Genomic DNA, 23569 nt, shown 5'->3' with positions numbered 1-23569 from the left:
TCTAAAATTGATTTTAGTCCATTTAAATAATATAAAGTTGATTTTGATTCATTTAAATAATATTCTGTTGATTTTGATCCAATTAAAAAACGTAAAGCTGGTTTTGATCCATTTAAATAACGTAAAGCTGATTTGCATCCATTGGAATAATGAAAAGTAGATTTTAATAAATTGGAATATGGTAAGGTTAATTTTGATCCATTTAAATAACGTAATGTTGATTTTGATCCATTCAAATCATGTAAAGTTGATTTTAATCCATTTAAATAATGTCAAGTGGCAAAAGGTGGTCAATGTAGAAGAATAAAAAAAAAAAAAAAGCAAACACGAAGAAGATGAAAATCCTGTTGCAATTGACAATTTGTCAAATGACGGATTTAAAACTCGGCAAAAAATAATTAAATAATTAAACCACATGAAACATAAATTTGAAAAACAATAACTTACTTTACGATGTTATGACGTCTACACTCTCTAGCCTCATTCTGGTCCTTGTTTACGTCCATACAAGCAGCCTCGTTTTTTTCGTGGCTTTCACTGTACACTTAAATCTTTTTTTCCACCGGAAAACATCTGACTTACTATATTACGTTTATAACTGGTTTCTAATTAGACATCATTTTCATATCACACCCTGAGTCCAGAGGAAGTTGTTTCTCTAAATTGCGCGACTATCTTCCGCGTGAATGTTAACTCATACAGTCAGGTTTCAGTGTAATTTTTAACAACCCAACAGAGAATTTCGTAATAAGAAAATGAACGCTATTTTACTCGCGTTTCTACAATGACATTCGGCAATACTGGTATTAAATAAGCAGACAGCTTGATTTGTTTTAGGATTTGTATTAATATCTTCAAACTTTCTGACAATATGTTGAAAAAGCGCCGGGTGTGAGTCCCTCCTAACTGCTCCATTGTTACGTATCGAAACGTCTTAGTACCTCGGCCACAAATTAGTGATACTAATATCAGTACTACCTTTCGATGTCCAGACAGTGATGTTCCTCTTTTCCGGGCTGCTTTTAAATGCTTGTCGTGTGCATTATTACTTGCCTCATGTAACTGCGTTGTTTCTAGATACTGTATCTATGATGTACTAAAAGGGTCAAAACTGACGGTACGGTTGCAACGGTATCCGACTATCGTTGCAACGCTAAATTGTATGCAACTGTAATTTCTGCAGTTGCAAAGATAAAATATACCTCTGACATCCTTAAGTTTTATGAATTTCGGAAACATCTTCTGGTCACAACTAAACACACACAGCGGAACTTCCCCTCGTGTTCACGTAATGTACTATGTGAATATATGTTTATAACATTGCCATGGCAATTTCTACCTACTACACTGATATATTGAAGTACATTTGCCTATAAGCCTTCGTTGTGTTTATTGCAAACAACTATGGTATGCTCTTGCTCTTGTTTATTAAATATTTTCTCGGTTGTTCAGTGTGTGTTTTGTATTTACTGGCCCTATCTGATAATTATCTTTTCCGAGTGTTGGCATACCACCCAAAGTTTCCCTACCTATTTTATATCAATAGTATAGCTAATAAATTGCAGGCTTCAGTGTCAGCACTTCCAGTTTTTATCAACAAGTTCTCTAATGTCTTTAACGGGATGTAAGCTATAGCGTAAGCTTAATCATTCGACTTTAGCCACATTTACAACTTATACAAGATTGACACACAATGCAAATTCATCTATTACTAGGTAATGGCCATTTGTTTTTCAGGATAGGGAGGCGGGAGAGGATGCAATTTTTTGGGGATCTGAGATGATTCATTTTTTTCTTTCAAATGATATAATGGATATTATATTGCGCCTGTTTATTATAAATAATAGCAAGCTAAGTTTTCAAGCTATCAGCAGACGAAATTTAACCAAACAAAAGTGTCATGCCCCTGCCCCAGAACAATATATTTTGGTACCGAAAATAATTGTGGTATATCGTGGTACGTATCGTGGTATGTTCTCAGATATCATAATACCACATTTTTCGTGGTGTCGCTCCCTTCATACTTGCATTGGCTCATCTTCGCCTACTAAGGTTCGGATCGATCACATATTTCATTACTTCGGGTCTGTTAATTTCCTTGGATGCCGTGGCAAACCACCGCATTCGATCAATTAAAATTGTTCAAATTTGAACACTGTTCCTACATGATCGTGACAAATGGAGCACACATCTAGAATGGACTCATAAAAAGGCAATTTTTCACTGCCGGTCCGTGTTTGTATAAATACATCCGTTCGCCTCAAATACACCTGTAATGGCTTCTATCTAGTACGTACTCATACTTTCAATGCTATACTTATAAAGTGTCCTTTTGACGTTAAACTTACAAAGTGTCCTTTTGAAGTAAATTGCCTGCATCGTTTTCGGCTGATATAAACTGCACAGCTGTTGCACCCTATTGGTTGGTTGGCGTTACGTATTAAGGGAGACAACTCATGAAATCCAATAGATGTCGCTATGACAAAGCGCTGAAATATTTGATCGATCCACCAAAGTGCTGACAGGGTCAACGTATCGGAACTTTGTCTAGCGAAGATGACATTGTAAAATTAAAATAGGTGGCGGAGATGTGGGTAGATAGGGGAACATTTATCGATAATGATAACATGTATAGTATGAATCTTGCATCAGATACTAATAAATGTGGTACTTTGACCAGGTCCTGCTTTCGATATTATGTATATCAGCGACAATGTCTATACCTAGTACGTGTAGTTCCTTCAAACAGTTTCTTTAGTTTGTAGACAGGGCATAAGACCAACAGCTCCCACAGCTGATTTTGTTTCCCTGGTTTGTAAACAAGAGATAAAATCAACAGCCTATACAGCTGATCTGTTTCCAAAATCATGAAGCGGTCCACATCAAAGGTAAAATACTTTCAATTAAATGGGCAACGCTTTTTTATTTAGTATTTTTGCTTCCCTTTCCGTCTACGACAGTGACGACTTTGTGATTTTGCCATTCCATTCGTTCATGTGTTAGATCATGCTTATGTGTGGGTAATGTCGTGCAACTATCTATGGTGCAAAATCAATAACGTTGTGTATAATTTAATATGTTATCCAGATCGATTTTTAAGAGCTTTAATCAGGCACCAAAGAACATAACTGAAGGAGGGCGAAGGAAGGGAAAAGAGTCATTTAAAATCTACAGACAGGCAGAGACGGAGACATGTAGACAGAGAGGTTAATAAATGAGGAAGGTCTAATACACACATGTAAATGAAATGTCTGTGTAATCAAAGGTTGTTCGTGTCGAAAATGCTAGGAATTAACATGAGAGAGAGAGAGAGAGAGAGAGAGAGAGAGAGATTTTCCCCGCCTTCCAGTGCGAGTAGCTAGCAAAATCATTTCTAAATATTTGTGATATTTACAGTTTTCTGTGTGCTGTAGGGATTCAATTTTGGATTAGTTTTAATCTGAAGATCTTTTTCCGATTGAAATCAAAAGGTATTAATTTAGAAATTAGATGGTTTAGTTTTTGTTAGTATATCCAAGCTGTTTGAGAAACTCGTGATTGAATCGATCAAGAAAGTAGGCAGGCAAATTATAAACAAATTAAAGGAGCTGGAAGACAAAAATGAAACAATGAACGTTGAAAATAATCAGAAAAAAGAAGAGAGAAATCAAAGAAAGAAAGTGAAAAGCCAAAAGATGAAATGCTAAATACTAATGATTGCTCCAAGGAAGATTTGAACATCGCAAATCACAATGAATAATACTCAAAAAAGAAAATATTATCAGAATTTTGAACATGCCTGACTCACGCAACTAATATCTCAAAGGACATTTGGAAGAGATGACGAAGAATGTTACAGGAAATAACGGATGTGCAAGGGATGTTCTCGATCTACATTGGTTCCCCTAAACCATTAATTGTTAAATTTTGGATTGTAAGTCCGATTTGAACATTGACACAAGTACCATAGGTTCTTCATTGTAAAGTAGCAAGTTTACTTCTGATTAATTTATGGTTCATTTATCGTAATTTATATATCGTCATTCAAATTATGTCAACATACATGTATTCAAGTTTCTTCTTTTTTTCGAATCCCATTGCAGTATTGAGTACGGTATTGTTGTCAATTTGAGTTAAATTGCAATTACTGTGAGAAACGGGATATTCTCCATTGCTGATGTAAACGCATGCAAAGTGAGATACTAATATCTTTCCTCTAATGTTGTTTATTGTAGTCCACGTTTAACAAAGAATTTATCCTTGTTATTGCCAAGAAAAAAGTTTTTGTTTAGAGCGAATTTAATGTAAAAATAGTGTAATTCGGAAAAGTATGGGATTTATCAAAAGACTAACTATCCATCCAAAAATATGACTGCCTGGTATTTCAATCGTTATGTATATTTAATTTAATTGTTTGTTTGTTGGATTTAATTTTTTTCATTCCATTACATGCTGTTGTGGTGTGACATTGTTTGCTGGATTGACCATGTCCAGAACTGAAACATCGTAACTAGTTGCTGACCTTCAAAATTAGTGACAATTTTGGTAAACAACTTTTTTATATAATTGTTTTATTACCTTTCTCAGAGTAAGAATCAGTAAGTTGAGTCAATGTCACACCTGGACTTCGTGTCATTAAGCATGTATCAATTGGTAAACAAACTTTTAATTTTTTCCAGAAGGATGAACCCTTACCCCCACCCCCCACCCCACATTCGGGAATCTGTTTTGCGTCTTAATTAGGTGTATAGCTGATGTTCTGATAACAGTTCTATCAGTCGTGCTTTAACATCTGACACGTTAAGCTGTATTATGTTGTGACCAGTTTGTGCTAAATTTTATTTTCTTCAGATTGTTGAATTTAAGTGATTGTTTTCCCTGGAAATACAGGAGTGCTCTGATAATTCTTGGACAAAGACATTTGCTGCAATTTATACGGAATTCAAAACTGGAATAACATTTTCTGTGTTTCAACAAGAGACTGTTGACACATCAGTACAACGCTAGTAGTGAATAGGGACACTCTAGGAACTAGGGGACTTCCATGTTAAAAAGGGTATATCCACTCTGGGGACTATGTCAAATTTAACATAGGAGAAAAAAATATCCACCTGGGGACTATGTAATTTAACATGGGAGAAAAAAAATATCCATTCTAGGGACAAGGGGAATTGAACATGGGAATAGAGTTTGGGCCTGTCTAGGGACAAGGGGAATGGAACATGGGAATACTGTGTGGGCCTATCTAAGGACAAGGGGAAATGGAACAGGGTCGGGACCCTATTTTCATACGGTCCCGACCTGATGGGTCTATGGAAAGGGAACAGGCAAAAAATTGAAACAGGAAGGGGGGGGGGTCTCTATTTTTTTTTAAAATAAAAAAAAAAAAATGGGCTAGGCAATTGAAAGTCAAGATCTTTTCGAGACCTATGAGTGGCCCTGAAAAGGGCCTTTGGTTTCATCATCATCTTCTTTTATTTCCTCCACTGCTTCCACCAAGTTCTCACTTTTGCCAGTATTCCTTTCTTCTGGATCTATAAAGCCTCTTAGTGTTTTTACTTCTTCTTCTATCATCTCTTTCACCAGATCCATAGCTAATTTCAGGTTGGTCACTTGCCTTCTGACAAAATCCCGGGTAACTTCATGCTTCCATTCTCGTTTAATCCTTTCCACTACATAAGCTCCATCCACCATCCAATACCAAATGTCCTTCAACTGGTTAAACAATTCTGTTACAGCTACCATCTTCCTTGTCTTTATTCCGTAGAATGGTTCGAACATCAAACCTTGTGGGTTCTTATAGTTAAAGCACGGACGGGAAGGAAAACATCCCCCTACGACATAAAATTTATATTACCTAGATCATTACTTAAAACGCGTGGACGTGAAGGAAAACATCCCCTACTTTTCTCATTTCATATTATCTACTATCCACATACGTGAAGCAGCAATAAACAAACCCCAGATCTACTGTCCACACACTCAAAGCATTAAAATGAAACCCTAATCTACTATCCACACAAACCAACTTAAGCTCTTACATTACCCAATAATCTACTATCCACACAAACGTACGTGAGCGCTTACAAACACACACACACACACACACACACACACACACACACACACACACACACACAATTTTAAAAAAAAGAGTCAGTGTTTATATTCACACTACTCTACATACACACATTGGCAAATCGATTACTATTTATTTTCTAGAGTATTGGGTAGCCCTCAAAAGGGCTGTTTATTTTTGAACTCCAGTGACACCTGGTTAATGATGGCACCTTCCAGGCCTGGCACCACACACACATCTTCTTCCCCAGTCTCCTTTAACTTGTTTTCTTTGGAGTGCAGAGGCGGGATGATTGGCTTCAGCACCCCAATCCTCTGTCTCTGGAATTTTATACAACACCCTCTCTCCTATTTTCTTTTCCTTCTCTTCCCTCTGTCTTCTCTCCTCCTCTTCTTTCTTTATCCTTGCCTCTTCTACGATGGCCTCTGCAGCCAGCTCATTCACTATACACCTGGTACATTCCAGGTGTACATGAAGTTCAAGCAGTTTTGCTAGTCTGGTGTTCATTCTCTTGATCAATCGACAAGGGTAGCTAGACTGCCGAGCGATTTTCAATTTATACTAAAAGCGCGGACGTGAAGGAAAACATCCCATAAAAGAAAATTTATATTACCTAGATCATGACCAAACAACGCGCGGACCTAAAAGAAACGCTCACTCAATTTTTTTACTACCCATTACTATTTTAACAATTTTCATTAAAAATAATATACTATCCACATACGCGGAGCAGCAATAAACAAACCCCAAATCTACTATTCCCAAACGTCAAACATCAAAAAACATTATCTACTATTCACACAAACGTACGTGAATGCTTACAAACACAAACACATACAATCACACCAGAAAAGAGTCAGTGTTTATATTCACACTACTCTGCATACACACATTGGCAAATCGATTGTTATTTCTTTTCCAGAGATTTGGGTAGCCCTGAAAAGGGCTGTTTTTCTGTTTTTTGCTTGCGTGAAGTTGAAGCTAGGGCGATCTTTTAGTTTCTAAAAATGCGACGTCCTCTAACGATAGACTTTCTGACGATAGGTCTGCTTCTTCGGAAAGAGAAGAAGAACTCTTTGGTATCGATACGACAATCGACAAAGCCTCTGTCAGGTTCAGGTTGCTGCTGCTGTTGTTGTTGCTATTGCTGCTCTCTCTGCTGTTTCTGAAGTCTGTACTTTTCTGTCCATTCTTCTTTCTCCCTGTTCATTTCTTCTCTGAAGAGCTCTTCTATCAGGTCTTCAGTGACTTTTAACATTCTCACATTCTCTATCTCTTCTGGCTTCGGTATCAGACTGTGTCTGACCCTATGCAAATTCACGTAGGCTTCGTTTAGCTTAGCTAGTTTGGAGCACATCTTCGTAGGAGGATGAGTCGACAATGGATGGTTAGACTGGAAACTACCCCCTGTTTTAAAGTCAAAACGCGAACGTGAAGGAAAACATCCCTACACGGTTTTCGAGCCGGAACGTTCAATGAGTGTCATGAGAGAGATAGAGAGAAGTCAAAGCGCATGAATCAAAATTCTTATAGCCAAACAAACCACAAAGGCATTTTTTTTCAAAACACAACATTTTTTATTCAAAATCACTTAACACTAACAAAAAACTCTAACATTTTTCCCAATAATCCAACAATATAACATCAAACATTTTTTTCAAATACCAAACATTTTTTTCTACTCACACATTATTTTGGACAGGGCTGACAACGTTGTGAATGAAATTGTGATTTCCACTGTTGGAAGTCATTAGGCCATTGATGGACACTACGTTTCCTAGCTTGAGACAAAAGATAAGCATAATGGTCACAAAACCATCGATCTACTTTCACATCGTTTCTAGAAGAAGAACGAGGATCAAAATGAGTTACTAAATGTTCTAAGGAATAGCCCAGGCTGCGATGATGCAGAAAATATACGCAGTATTGTCCACACACCAAGGAATCTGTGCCTTGTAATTTCACATTATTGAATCGGGTGGTCTGAGCATTTCTTCTCATAAAGTCAATGATATCGTCTTCCAAAGGAGGCAATCCATACGAATCGAAATATTCCACACATCCTTCTTGAGGAAAGTAGACGGCTACCCAGTGGGTTCCTGGGAGATGACTGTCGTCCGTGTTGATCACATAAGCTTGATGGTCTTGAGGTTTGCGATGAGGGAGTTCATCTTTAGCACAGACGACAGGATTCCAAGAAGCAGTGTACGAACTGTGGTTCAAAAGGTAATAAAGTTCCCAGGTATCCATGTTTTTGTGTGGTTTTTTTTTCTTCACAGGTAATAATAAGTCATCAATTCGATCCTGACTTTTTGCTTGAAAATGTCTGACAAATAACCGTTTCTTCGCTTCGTCTCCCCACTCTGATTCAGGAGAGCTTCGATACGATGGATCTCTTGAGTGGTTAATGGTGGACAAGAATGTTCACGCAAGTCTTTATACCACTGGTGCAACACGACTTCGTCCGAGATGAGACTCCAAGCTTCGTCCAGATACTCGTCCAATTTTTCTTCTTGACTCAGCATCAGGCATTTATCGTGTTGAATTTGACTGGGATGGTCGTTTTGACATCCATAGCAATCTTTCTTGATCAGTTCCGTAATTTTTTCGACCAAGTGTTTGGCAAAACAGGAGACTAAATGGGCTTCTTGTTCTGGCCATCTTGACTTCATCATGATAACTTCTTCGTCTTTGTCTTGGGATTCTTCTTCCACGGTCTCCTCACATTTCATGTCCGAAGTTTCTCCACTAGGTAAAGAGGGATAACAGTCTTCCATGGCTTCTAATAATCTAGGATGACTTCTCTTAAACTGTTGATTTCTATGGTATTGTCAAATTCTGCATACAGGAAGACGTTCACTGTGTCAGGTAGAGGATTAGTAAACTGAAGTTCCACACGAATCTGGCCTGATTTTATAGGGTGGAAATGTCCCTCGTCGCTGCCTTGGTCTGGAGTGAAATCAAACGCCCACAAACCGTAGCCTCCTGTATAATCCTCGTACGATATGCCGTGACTGCTGTTGGTTCCTAACTGTCCGCTGGCTTCGTACAGGGACAAGTACGAGCTCAAGTAATTCCTGTCACCAAACTTAGGCTCAAACGGTCGGGTACACAGTGTCTTGCCATCGCGACTGACTTCGATCTTGGCTACGTTGTAATGATGAAACAGGAAAGGATTTTCGTTCTAGACTCCGTTGAAGGCTGAATTCTTGACGATACCAAGGATCAAACGCTTGGGTAACTGACCTTGGAACAGATGATCTTCGATCATGGATCGCTGTCCAGCAGGAATGGTCCACGTTTTTACTTCCACGCGTCGTATGGGATACTTGGCGGTCGTTCTGCTCAACGTTTGACTGATGTCGTTTCCCACTTTGGGTAACACTTCCACGCGTCGCACGTAGAGCCTGGCTTCTTGAATAATGGTTTTGTACTCGTTAGCATGGGCCAACAAATGGAAAGCGGTACTGCTACGATTCAGTCTCAGGCGAATATCCACTCCGTTCAGTAAATACTTTTCTTGTAACCACATGTCCAAATGCAAACGATCCATCAGTTCTAAACTACGTCCTTGCAGAATTTTATTTCTACGTGTGTTAAACCCCACATTGTGAGGATCGTCATCTGCTGTGAGGGCTGTATCGTTAAACGTGTCATCACCCGCTGTGTCAGGTTTCCATACCACGCAAGCATCCAGATGAGTATTCTTGGCTTCGTTTCCGTACGTCAAGAGATTTTCCAGGTAGGCACGATACGGGTAAGTATCCATGCTGCTGCTGACCAATTTGTTATTCAAGTACAAGTCCACTTCGCTGAACAAGGAATGCATGAAATTGTTGACGGGCGCTACCCTATCATTGGCTCCAGGATTGGTGTTGTCCGTTTTGATCACTTTGACTTTCAAATACAGGTAACTGCTATTCAGATCGATGTAATCTTCGGGCTGACCTTTGATGTCAAACTCGATGGGAGCAGAATCCGTCAAAGAGGAGACGGGATGAAATTCCACCCACTGGGATTCTTGCATCGTCATCATGGTGGATGGCATGGCAAACAGATCCAGTTCCGACTTGGAACAAGCGCAAGACTCTCGGTGCATCATTTTTTCTCTGTGTCTCAATATTTTAATAATCGAAAACGTCTAAGTCTCGAACGGTTCTTCTTTTCTTTGTCTTTCTAGCTTTAGAAGTGTGAAGTCTGGTGAAAAGGTATTTTCTTCGTCGTCTCTTTCTGCCTTGTCCTTGCTGAATGCCTGACTCGGTAACGTGCAGGGCATTTATAGGTATTTCTCGTCGACCCAAAAGGTCTTTACCCGTTTGCAGCAAGACATTTTTGCCTGCCCTCAGGAAAGCTTCTTTGGGGTTTTGTTTGTCGATGATGACATTTTGGAGAAATTCTTTGCCTTGTGTCAGTGCCGCATCTTTCAAGGCGTGCAATCCGCTTGTCACCATCGGTTTCAACACCGGAGCCACCGAACGAAAAGTCGATTTTAACATATCTCCTAAACCGTGTCCTCGCTGTCGAGCAACCCCTCGGTACACTGGATACATGACTTACGAGTCGTGAGAGAACCGTTTTCGAAAATGGAGTTTCACCGTGACTTTTCCTTTGGTGAATGAAATATTTTGTCCCAGATCTCCTTTTATAGCAATGTTGACCGTGTCCAAATAAGACTTGCTGACGGGCAAATAGTGAGGATGTACAAATTCGCGGTGGACGTGATAAGTGTTTCCACCTTCCTCGTCAGCGGTTGTGGCAGAATCCACTTTGAAAGGAATGACACGCAGTAACGGTACGGAGGTGTATCCCACCACGTTGTACTCCACCACATCGGAGTACACAAACATCAAATTCAGTCCTTGGTTCAGTTCTACCGGGGAACGAAATAACTTGCTAAAAGACTCGTTGTCGTAAATGATTGGTAATTCGTTTTTCTTGATCATGGCCATTCTCATGTCCATGTCTCCGCCCAACATGTCAAACAATTCAGGACAAAATAAAATGGACACGATTTTACCCCCGTCAAATTTCATCAGGAAGCGACGAGCTGCTTTGTGGTACTCCATGGTGACACTTTTTTGACACTTTCCAAAGCTTTCAGAAACACGACATTAAATCTGGAGGTAATGGTGCTGACCAAAATGTTGACCACTAAAATAATAGCCTGGGGGAATGAACAAGTGGTAGGACCACTTTTGAGTTTTGTCATCATAGGTTTTGTGATCATATTTGACATGGGTATTCAAGTACTTTTGCACTGGCTCGTCATGAACTTCCACCGTAAAAAAATTTTGATTAGGAAGGACATTGAGGACTTGGGTCGGGTGAATGATTTCCACTAAAGCCACTTCCCAATGGGCTTCGTGATCTAATGGGATGGCCTGAGGTAATTTGGCCGTGTAACAGCACAACGTGTTCTTGGGAAACACCTCCATGGAACTGTCACTGGGTAAGGTTAAGTAAAATTGGTTTTGGTGACTCATAATTCCAGAGTCCTGTGGCTGTCCGAGGGGTTACTGGACGTCAGAGGCGTGTCTCCGCCCAAAATGGGGTTCTGGTTGTGGTTGGAGTGGTAACTGACACTGGCACTGGACACAAGGTTCCCGTTGGAAGAGAATTTCAGGGAGGGATTGGGAAGCAGGTAACCGATGCAACTGCTCAATAAAATGGTCCACAATTGTTTGTCTCCTTGTTGCAAACTCAAATTGGCGATGGCTGCCCCGATGACACAATACACTACGAAGATTTGGCAGAAAAAGACGATTTGCGTTTTATGCACACGTTCTCCACACCACACCCACAAGGGTTGTTTTTGTAAATCTTGCACAGAAGAACTAGGTGAAGAAGGAGTGGTCGACGTAGCTGCGTCTGCTGTGTGAAAGGGCATGATGGTCACTTCTTTTTATAGTCGATGACTTGCGAAGCGTCGATCCAAGAATCAAAACTGGGCGGATATCCTTTCCAACGTACTTTGACTTCTTTGACACGTCGTTTGCCCACTTTACGGGTTCTGCGTTCGAGAATGCTTTCGATGTCGTACACGTCGTCTTCTTTTTTGGTGACACGTTGTAACTCGGGCAAATAAAACGTTCCTTTGAGCACTTCTCCGTTCATGTCTTCCAATTTATAGACGGCAGGATGACGACCATGCACTCGTCCAGTGACACGAAACAATTCGGTGGTCCAGTTAGGTAAGTAACCTTTGTCGAAAGTGCGTTTGGTTTTGCCAATGCGTACCCAATCTCCTACGTCCAACACTCCACTTTTCTTGGGGACAGCCCTCGTCGGGGACGCACCAAACAGACGCTCAAACACCAGCACTTCGTTTTCGGGAGTCACTTCTTGCGGGGCACGTCCAATGCTTCGATGGTAAGATTGGTTGCACGCTTGCACCAGGTGTGGTAAGATGTCGATGTACTTCAGAGTGTGGTGATGCGTAAAATATTTCCACATGCGTTCTTTCAAAGTGCGTTGAAAACGTTCCAGGATGCTGGCTTTGGTTTCAGGATTCTCGGTGGTAAAAAAATGAATGTCACGTTTCTTTAATTCTTTTTGGAAAGCTTGGTTCAGAAATTCGGTGCCTTTGTCCGTTTGCCATCGAAGAGGGTGACGACAGCTTTGTTTCAACACCCGTTGCAGGGCTCGCACTAACTCGCTGCTCGATTTGGAAGTCAAGGGCACGACCCAGGCAAATTTGGAAAAGACGTCGATGACACAAAACAAATATTTGTACCCGCGATTGTAGGTGGCCAAATGAGAGACATCGGCTAAATCGGCTTGCCATTGATGATCGATGCCTTCCACTCGGGTGCGACTTCTGGAAAACTTGCGTCGAATGGGTTTGTGTAAAGTGTAGGTAGCTTGTTCTTGTAACCATCGTTGCACTTGAGGTAAACGGAGACTTTTCAGTCGAGTTTTGGCAGCACGATACAATTTTTGAACTCCTGCGTAACCTGCAGCATGGGAGGGATCGTAGTAAATGCTGGCTAAGACTTTTTCCATTTGTTGGTTTGTGTTAATAAGGCACCCACTCTTGGAAGATGCTACTCTTTTTCTCTTGGGATACTTTCTTGGATTGTTATGCTTTGCGTGTGCGGCCGGCAATAGGTGTCGAGGAGGAGGAGGAGGAGGATGTCTGAACAGGGGATATTTTTTCTTGTTTCAATTCTGTCTTCACCTTCTTTTTCTCTTCTGATGAAGAAGGGGTGGTCATCATCTTTTTAATCCATCCAATTCTGGAGGTAGGTGGTGTTGTTAACTTGCGTACTTTTTCTGGTGGAGTTTGAAACCCTTCCTCTTCTTCTCCTTTTTCTGTCTTGGTCACTGGCAGTGGTGGTAGTGGTACTGGTGATGGTGCTGGACTTTTCATCAAGGTCTTAAAATCTTTCAGAGTGGGTAGAGCTGTTTCGTCTAAAGCTTTCTGGTGAAAGAGTTGCAGTCGTTGCAAGAGTTGACCGTACTTTTGCGATTTTTCTGTTTCGGACAAATCTTGGCGATCCATCAAGGACTGCAATTCGTGTTGTAACTGGGACATTTCGCTCAAATTGGGATTGGGAGGTAAATGTGGGGTGCGTTGTTCTTGCCAACGATGGTATTCCATCCATCGTTTGTAAGGCACTAAAGCTAGTTTTCGTCCTTCCATGGGATGTCAGGGGTCGATTCTGAGATCTTGGGACTTCAGAGGGCCTTTTTATCTTGCTCCCACCAGTCCTCCCAACATGGTTCCCAAGACTCCTTTCAGCAATGGGCCTAGCTAGAGGGGTAAAATTCCTCCACGTTGGACCAACATCTTCATTTTTTGACGAAGGGGAATTTTCTTTTGAACCATTTGGCGAAGAACGTGACGATGTTTGCCTAAGCATTGTTTCTGGTGTTTGGACAAAGGGATCGTGTCTTTCAACACGTTCAAACAACATTCGCACACGGTATCGATGACCTCTTTGGAGGCTGATTCAATGAGTTTTTTTCGTAGGGTGGAGAAGCTTTGGACAGGACAGATAACATGTCCCCATGTTTGACTAAACGAGGAGGCAGTCCTTTCCTTTTCTTTCCTTGGGTTTTAGAAGAGGGATGTTTTCTGGAGAGTGACATCTTTGAGTCTTCAGCACCAAAAACACTGATACCCCTACTTAGTCACAAACCTTTTTTATACTGGAACGCGTCGCCACTGATTGTCTTTACGTCGTATCAATTTCAGGACAGGCATGACACGTCGTGCAGGGGTACGCAACGGACTAAATCGAGCCAGTTCTTGCTTGGACAAATCCAGTAAACTTTGTAACATGCCCGATCTCTCTTGGACTTTGATTTTGGGAGAAGGTACTTTGTGAGCAGCGGCCACTGCCGCTAAATTGGAGGGTCATGCCACTGGGGAAGTTCTTGGGGTCATCAGTGGAGACGTTCTTGGTGTGATCAACGTCTCTAGGTACTTTTCAGTTCTTGGTGTCATCAACGGAGAAGTGACTGAACCTGAGGCTACCGGAGACGAGGTCACCGTCGTGACAGGTCATGGTTTGCGAGTGTAAGGTTGCGTCCTGGTTGAAGTGCCTCTCTTGCGACTAGTTTTCTTCTGTGGGCTTTTCTTTTTCTGGGGACTTTTTCTCTGTTTCTTTTTCTGGGGGCTTTTCTTTTTGCGGGGTGGTGTCTGGTAAGAGGAGGGTCTCGCCACTGGAGAAGTTGTTTTAGACACGTTTCTCCTTGGGGACCTGGTCTTGCCACCGTGGCTCTATTTCTACTTCTTCGAGCTTCATTTGACTTCTTTTTTCTTGGGAAGAACTTTGGGAGCATTAGGATCCCATCTTAAAAGAGAGCGAATGATGATCCCTCCTAGAGTACCGCTCCCTCCAGGTTTCAAAATGATTTGTTTTTTGGTTTGAGTGTCGATGCTGGGATCGGCCAGTTGGGTCAAAGCGACTTTGTTTCGATCAAAAAAGCGTTTGGCTTGATGAGGAATCTGAATGATCCCTTGGAGTAATTGACGTGCTGTCACCGTGAACCATCGTAAGACTTCTTTGAGACTAGCTTCTAAGACACGAGCCCGTATTTGTGGATTTTTTTCTCGACTGATGCCATACAAGGCACGAATCAATTTGACGGGAAGATGTGACTGAAGGGACGTCATGTTCAAACTGTATGAGACAGACGAAAAGTGTCTGAGGTTTTTATAGATTTTTTTGGAGTGAAATTATGTCGAGGACGGAGACGTGTACAGGACAGGCCCTCCGTCTTGGCACCAGTGGTGAAACAAGTGGGTACGAAATCGCAAATCCTCGGGGGTCGTAGGTTTCAAATCGACGAGTAAATAGGCGTGTGGTGTTTGGGTGGCATCGTCGTACACCTGAGTCAGCCAAGGCGTTCCTAACTGTTTGGCTAAGACTTGCACTTGCGATTTATCTCGAGGGCTTTTAAACAAGACCACGTAATGCGCATTGAGACTGATGGTACGATGGGCTTTATTTTGTTGAAACAAATTTTGGGTGATGTAAACGACACTGGCATTACGGTGATGCCCTTTGCGCGTGAACCACAGTTTAACTTCTTCTTCGTCTTCTCCTAACATGTCGTCGAAAATGACCAAATGGGTTTGACGGGAGTCAGAGACGATGCCATCGTCTTCTTTAGAAATGCCTTCCACAAACACGATGGATTCGCCTTGACTTTCTCGCAAGAGGCTGTACGCCGATTGCCACTCTTTGTAACACCACACGACACGTTGAGGCTCACGATCGATCAAATGATGTTTATGTTCGATCAATCGTTTGACGAATTCGGTTTTGCCTGAACCGCTAGGTCCAGCAATGAGCATGTTAAAGGGATGGCGAAGATACAAAGCCTCCCAACTGGCACGATCTAAGTGTTCGTCGATGACTTTGACAATAGAGGAAGAGGGAGCAGAAGTAGCCATTATGTGAGTAATGTCAATTGTGACACGAAAACAAAGAAGACAAGAGTTTATATACTTTTTCAGGACACGTTTATTGAATTATTTTAACATGAATACGAAAGAAAAAAATACATAAAAGCCAAAGGCTTAAGTACAACGATAAAAGGCACATCGAAATTATCAACGTGGAATAGAAAGAAGTGTCTGTACAACATGTTTTGGGTAAGGTTCTGACCAGTTCTATAGGGGGTAAGGTCACACAAGTGTCCTCCCGAAAGGGTCTTTCAGGCATGTCCACGACAGTCCTGTCCTGGGTGACGGTTTTTTTTGGCACCGTCACTAACACAGGTTGAAAAGTGACTTTTTTCCTTGAACAACTCTCGTGCATACTGGGCCACTTCTTGGGTCCAAGTCTCAAAATCCCATTCTTTCCAGGCACGGACATCTGTCCAATGGGAGTGTAAGTCACAAGCTACACACACATCGTCATACACGTCTTGGGTAGCTAAAAGTTGACGAATCTTTTTTTTTCCCGCAGAGGTCGAGAAGTATCCAGATGAAAACGCAAGGCTTTGAGCAAAAGGAGTCTTTCGTGACCATTTAAGGCCATTGGGATGGTAGGTACTGATCGTAAAGAGTCCACAAAGAATCGGCTGGTAAACGAAATCCTAAAAAACAAGTCACTGAGACACACACCACTTGTCGACCCAAATTGAATGGATACAGTTCTTGTAATAATCGATGGTAATGATCCACGGTTTGAATATGGTCATTGAGTTCCTTCCACGGAATCTGTTCAATTACATGTAATAAAAGTCGTGGCATGGCAGCCTGTTTTTATACTCTCTTTGTTTCGGAAACAATACACGTACTTTCTAGCCAGAGATCTTCGTTCTCTAGTGGGAAATTTAAATCTTGCATACTGTAACCGGAACGTCAGTGTTCGATTAGATGTTTCCTCTTCCGCTAAGTAGATTCCACGTAAAATATGTTGGTAATCCTTAACTTGTCTTCCTCAATGCGTTGCTCTAGGTGAATCTCGAAGTAACCAAAATTATGAACACGTGGATCATCGGGGGCCTGGAAGTATTGAACAAGGTCTGACCACTGAAACAATTTCTGACGAATCAGTTCTTTTATACCATTCAGGTACCAGTGGTTAAAGATCTGGTGACGTAACGGATGCAACTGTTCTTTACGTTTCACTTGTATTTTGACCAGCTCTCGGTAAATGCGTTCTCTCAACTCCACAGGCAAAGCACGAATGTTCTCTTGTAAAGTATCCATGAATAGTCATACTAAATTCTCTTTCTGACACAATAAATGTACTGTTTGCACAGACATAGTTTTAATTCATTGTCGAATCTAAATCGTTTAGTCACTAATTTACACATTACAATTCGTTCAGAAGTTTCCTCTTTCACTAAGTCGACATTGCATAAAAGATGTTGGTAATTCGTTAGCTCTTCCTCTGGAATTCGATCCAGTAAGTTTACAATGTAGTAGATAGAATCATCAATACCAAACCAATTCTTTTTAAAACCAGGGGGTCGTTGATCAATGTCTCTTCAATGGAACATTTTCAACTCAATCAGTCCTTGTATTTCATTCAGGTACCAGTGATTAAACATCTGGTGACGTAACGGATGCAATTGTTCTTTACGTTTCACTTGGATTTTCACCAGCTCTCGGTAAATCCTTTCTCTCAACTCCACAGGCAAAGCACGAATGTTCTCTTGTAAAGTATCCATACACAGGTTATGGTAAGTTACTTCAATGTCGCGGTCCCACTAAGGGTAAGTAATGACAATTCGGTGACCATCGAGCATATTCTACGTAGGCCGAATCTTGTGGTTCCCAGTGGTGACGTGACACACCGCAACTGAAGCACCTGACTTTATCTCCTTCGCCCAAGTAGAACAATCCGGCTCTGGCTAATTCTTCGGGGGCGGTCCTACCAGATACTTAGGCCATTTTCCTTTGAACGTTGTTGTTGTAGGGCTTAACGCATTTTTCAGCACACGATAGGCTATACATGGCGGCCAGTATTAATGGTGGAGGAAGAACCCGGGAAAACCACGGAAAGAACCACCGACCCTCGAGAAGCTACTGGCAAGCTTTCTCACATACCCACATTGGCCGAATCCGAGACTCGAACCTACGCAGACAGAGGTGAGATGGCAGTGATCCGTAACGGATAGCGCTTTAGACCACTCGGCCACTCGGGGCCCCTCCTTTGAACGACTGAAGACGATTTTCAAAGTCGCAGTATTCCGACAAACGCACAGGGAACGAATATTCGTCTTTCACAGGTTCGTTTCGATGAGGGTTGGGTGACATGGACAGGAGTTTGCTCAGGGCTGGATGACTTCCGTAGGGGGTTAAACGTGAGGGTGAACATCCACCTTTAAAACGAAACCCAGTAAAGTGTCCAAGAGGACGAGCGGCATCGCTTTCGCATCCCTCAGGTTTGGCACGCACAGCATCACTTTCCATGATAGGGGTAGTGAAAACAAAGTTCCCATGATGCTTTACGGCATCGCTAAGGTCACAGCGTATAGCATCGTTCCCATCGCAAGGCTCACAATTGCATTCTACTTCAGAAGCCCCACACTTGAAGTGTGCCTGTCTGAACTTGTTTTGTGTTTCTCTGAAAGTATTCATCTTGTTCGCTTGGTCTTGGTAGTCAAAATGAACTATCGATCTTGCCTAGGGTTCCTTTTTATATACAGACCAATACCGACGTGTCCATACGGTAAGGTGAAATGATTGGGAAGTCGCACTCGCTTCTGGTACACGATTTGATAGACTTTTTCCAAGGGTCGACTGACGATGTGGTGAGTGGGTAAACGTACAATCTTGTTCGGTTGATAGGTGGTCACTTTAAAGTGTTTATCTTTTCCAGACTGCAAGGCTTCTTTCAATACCCCAAAGTTCACCACTCGACTGGTACGATAATTCAGTGTCAATCCTTTCACTTTACACTTCGTGTGCACTTCTCCTTGTTTGTCCCGGTATTCGTAGCCGTAATTTTTTGGACCACCACTGGCGAAACTTAGAATCTTGTCGTCGGGGTGCTCGTCTGTCCAGGCTCCTAAACGGTCTCCTTCGATGTCAGGGTGCTGTTGACTCGGGTGATCGATGTAAATGCAACTGTCCGTGTCAAAGTACAGGATACGTTCCCCTAACAGCTCTAAAGCTTCGTACAATTTTAAGCGAGCATGAGCTGTCACGTAAGCCGCAATGATGACATTTCCAAAAGGGTCGTCTTGTACAAAGTCCAGATCTTCTTCGTAATTGACCAAGATCAAATCTTCGCGAACGACGTCCACGTGTTTCATGAATTTGGTTTTGTCGTGAATCATCTGGAAGTAGCGGGAAGGTTCTGTCAAATACACGGGTAAACACGGGCGTTGTGCCATTTTACCCCACAAGCAATTTAACATCACTTTGGCAAACGATCGCCTGCCTTCGTTTTTCTCGATGTGATCTAAAGTGATGCCTTCTTGTGCCCAGTATTTCTCTTTGAATGTCTTTTGGTCTTCGGGAGTGTGACACCAGGAAGGATAGCCACTGGTTTCTTGCTTCAGTTTCAGAAAGGCATCCACGTAGTCTGCGAAAATGCCTTTCTGCGTGGGGTCACCCTTGTGGTATTGTTCTGTCTTGGGAAAGTGAAAAATTTCGTACACTTCTAACAGTTGATATCCCATGTCCAGAGCTTTGAACAATTCTACGCTGACCCAGGTTCCCGTCAAGGCGCGTTCTTCCTGGGTGTGCTGACAAGGTTGATCTTGGTTGCACGTTTCTGCACAAGTACGGCACAAAGGAAACATCAGTTTGCCTTGGCAATGGTGAGGTAAGACGGGATGGTACAAGTCCGTGGGAGGCAAAACTTTGCACTTCATCAAGCCTTCGTATTGTCGAATGTTTTTCAGGTCGATGTGTTCCGTCAACAATTGTGGGTGCCCTGCAGGAAAGCGACAATATTTGCACACGTAGGGATACAGCGAACACACGTCCAAGCATTTGATTTCTTCTCCTTTCTCTTCGTCGGCTTGGTACAGCAAACAGGTGGCATTGGTCCTTCCTCCGTACAAACTATCCCTCGGGTTCTGCGGGTCCATGAACTGGTAACTTTCCACGGCACGTTTAAATTCGGGATCGGTTTTCAAACGGTGATCGTATTCGTGTTCCCACATTTCCACCACTTGGTATCCTTCCTGTTCTAACCTTAGGCGTCGCTGACAAGTGGTCTGGTACAAGTCTTCCATGGTTCGTTGTAAAAACTGATTTTTAGTGCCACAGTCAGGGTAACAGACGGGGCATCCGTGAAATAAGCAACCGTTAAACTCGTACACGATCTTGGGGTTTTCTAAGTCCCAGCCATCGACCGAATGCGTTCCGATGGTCTTTTCACCTGCTCCGTTGCGGGCATGCTGAATCCATTTGTCTTCCTTGTCGCACAAGTAATGTAACCAGCGTAGGGCTTTGACCGAGTATTGACGTTTGACATAGTTGGTCGTTTGAGGACTGATGACAGCCACGGTGTTTTCAGGCATGAATCGTTGCCTGTACACTAAGGAACACGCTTTGGCAATGGTGCAAGCTTCTTTCAAAGGATCGACCCCTCCGTGTTCCATGAACAGTTCTCGAAATTGTCCACAGCAACGCCGTAAAATGTCCACGTCGGAACGACAATACTTTAGCATTTCTTCCTGAAAGTCGAAGGGGTCCGAGGCTTGAGCCTGGTACCAAGCGTAGAAAGCTTCTCGTTGTTCGGCACGCATGTTGTCGGGGTCGTAATAGTGAGCCTCAGGTAAATGGGGTAGAACGGCATGTTGATTGGCTTCCGTATTGAAAAAGTGTGGAAAGTACCCTTTAGCCATTTCTGTCATTGCAAACGTTTTAGGCATTCGGCTCAAAGGCATGACCAAGTAGCTCATCGAATCTTTAAACTGTACTTGTCCCACTTGCATGAAAATGATTTTGGCTCCGTTCAAAGTCACTTTAGGACGCTCGGTACCATGTTCCGTATAGTATCTCAAAAGAAACTGTCCGTCGTATCCGGAGAAATTATGAGCCATCACCGTGGCATGACGATGACAATCTCCATAACGTTCGATGTCCTCTTGGCTCCACGTCTTGTCGATGGGGTCTAAGACCCATCGGGCGAAATCGGCTAGCGTGTTCGGTCCCCGAAAGATTTTTTCACGCCCTTCGGGAATCTTGCTGCAGTGAGGGCAATGACTGAAGGTAGGTTCTTGAATGCACTTCTCGCACGCTCGATGAGCCACGCAGAAATTAGGAATGTGAATGCCAGTCTCTTGCATGCATTCGAAATCGAAAAAGATGAAATTGTCTTTCTTCTTGTGACCGTCCTCATTCTCTGGTTGGGGCTGGTATTTTTGCACGTAACATTGGTGTTCCAAATCCACGATGTGATGACAGATGTGACATTTTTTCTTTCCTCGACATACGTGTGCCTTGACAGTATTGGTACATATGCCTTGTCCACAGGTAGGGCACAATCTCAGGAGTTGACAAGCACATTTCTGCTGTTAACCTTGCGTCTTCAGATGTTGTTGGTAACAGGCAGGGCTGACAAATGTGCGCAGACAAGCAGGACAATGCATTGGTTCTTGCCCTTCGCTCAGACAGGGTTGAGAGGCCAAACGTCCTGAGCATTTCGATCCGCAATGTTTGTGTTGTTCTCGATTATTATAACCATGGTCACATTTCTCACAGTAATATTTGTATCCCAGGAATCCGGTGATACTGGTAATGGTATCGAAGTGTTCATCGTGATGATAAAGATGAATGTATTTTCCGTCCTTAAAGTCTTGGCCTCGAAACAACAGAGGTCCGCGCACTTCTTGAGGGTGCACTTTCAAGGTGTATCGTGGAGCTAGGATACCTTGCAATTTTTGCATCTCAGGAATGCCACAGGGTGAGTCTTTGGACAGGCCTGTTTGTTGTAACAGAAGTTCTGCTTCGTTTCGTTGTTTGGCTCGGTTCGATTTTCGAATGTTCTCCCAGGCACTTTTCCATTCTGTCGTGTCGTTCTTGTTGCCATAAGTTCGTCCCACCACGATAGCCCTGGCTAAACACATCTGGTCTTGAGGGTTGTTAATTCGGACGAGGCTTGTTTTGGTGTTACGAAGGCCGTCCACCAATAAGACCGTTTTGCGGCCAGTCCCTTGAGGAGGAGAGACGTGGGTCATGTCCACTGTGGCTTTTCTATCGGTGATGTCAAACTGGTCATTGGATTGTTGTACGTGTTGAATCTTGTCCATGACTTTGGAAGCGGTCAATTCTGCAGGGCTGCTAAATCGATCCAAACAGGGGATTTCAAACCGTCGTGTTGTATGGAAAGTCTCAAGCGATCGTCTTCTTTGGGTTGACATTGTTTCTTGAGTGTGGTAAGCAAAGAATCCCACACCCCGGTGATGAACCCTTCTGCTTTCTCTAAGGGTACGTCGGACTTGAAATCTTTAAACTTCACCGTGTATTTGTAAGCCGTGGTTCTAAATTTTCTAGAGGAGCGCTTTTCTGTCTCTCGAATGGAATAGTATTTTTCAGGGTTAACTAAGGGTGGTGAACTTTGTTTAGAGGGTTCGGATTCTGGTTCACTCATGTCCTCTTCAAAGTCACTGGCATGAATTTGTGCCAAGACTTCAGCTCTGGTACGAGGCGATAGATCACGTTTCTGCCTCTTACTTTCTTCTTCTTTCTTCTCAAATGAATTGGATCGTTTCATCTTGATAGCAAAAAGTCAAATGACTAAAATTTAAACACCATGGACTAATTTATAGTCATGGCAGACCAGCGTACACAAAGGGTATGTGTCTTTTCCTTTCACTATTCATTTCACTCTCAAACCGAGCACAACGATGGAAGAGACTACCCAGATCGAACGTTTCATCAGAGCGTTGCGAGGGGTCATTAGAAAATTTTCTTCAGACCAGCCGACGGACTGCTCTCCTTCCTTTCGAGATAAAAGTGAAGATACTTGCTATATCTGTCAGAAGAAAGGGCATTGGTCTTCAGAGTGTCCAGACGGTCAAAAAAGAAAAAAAAGGGGTTAGAAAAGACAAAAGTCAAGATACCTGTTATTATTGTCAAGAAAAAGGACATTGGTCTCCAGATTGCCCTAAGAAACAAGAGGAGCAAGAAGAGAGGGATTCTGGAGAGGAAGAAGAAGAGGAAGAAAGTAGACAGGTGAAGAAAAAGAAACAGGAGAAGAAAAGAAGAATGGAAGAAAGTGAGGATGAAGAGGAGGAAAAGACTGACGGTGAAGAAATTGAAAAAACAGAGAGAGTAAACAAAGAAGCAGAAGAAGTCTATGAACGTTTTAAAGTGCTACGTTGTGAATTGTGAATTGGATTGTAAATATTGATAAAAGAATAAATTAATTATATAAGGTAAGTGTCTTTGGGTTTTGATTTTAAAATAAGAACGTACACTCACACACTCATACTACACGTACTATAGGGGTAAAATGTTTGTTTTTTTTTTTTTTTTTTTTTTTTTTTTTTAGTTTGAATGGATGTTGGCAATTGAAAGTCTATCTCTTTTCGAGAGACGTGGGTGGCCCTGAAAAGGGCCTTTTCTTGGTGTAGGGGTGAGTT

General features: G+C 42.2%; 1 protein-coding gene across 1 annotated transcript in view; it reads left to right on the top strand.

Moving 5' to 3' along the window:
- The first annotated feature begins 2735 nt into the window (after positions 1-2735).
- The window catches only part of LOC149806026 (broad substrate specificity ATP-binding cassette transporter ABCG2-like), a 111926-nt gene continuing 91092 nt past the window's right edge, over positions 2736-23569 (top strand). Inside the window, exon 1 of the mRNA XM_089950876.1 lies at positions 2736-2888. Within this exon, the coding sequence (XP_089807002.1) occupies positions 2868-2888 (21 nt within the window). The 5' untranslated portion in view covers positions 2736-2867. The remainder of the gene's footprint in view (positions 2889-23569) is intronic.

The sequence above is a fragment of the Sinohyriopsis cumingii genome, chromosome 2 (assembly GCF_028554795.1).
Source record: "Sinohyriopsis cumingii isolate HCF-2022 chromosome 2, ASM2855479v2, whole genome shotgun sequence".
NCBI lineage: Eukaryota > Metazoa > Mollusca > Bivalvia > Unionida > Unionidae > Sinohyriopsis > Sinohyriopsis cumingii.
Note: the sequence above shows the minus strand (reverse complement) of the source record. Positions and strands in the feature narration are given on the sequence as shown.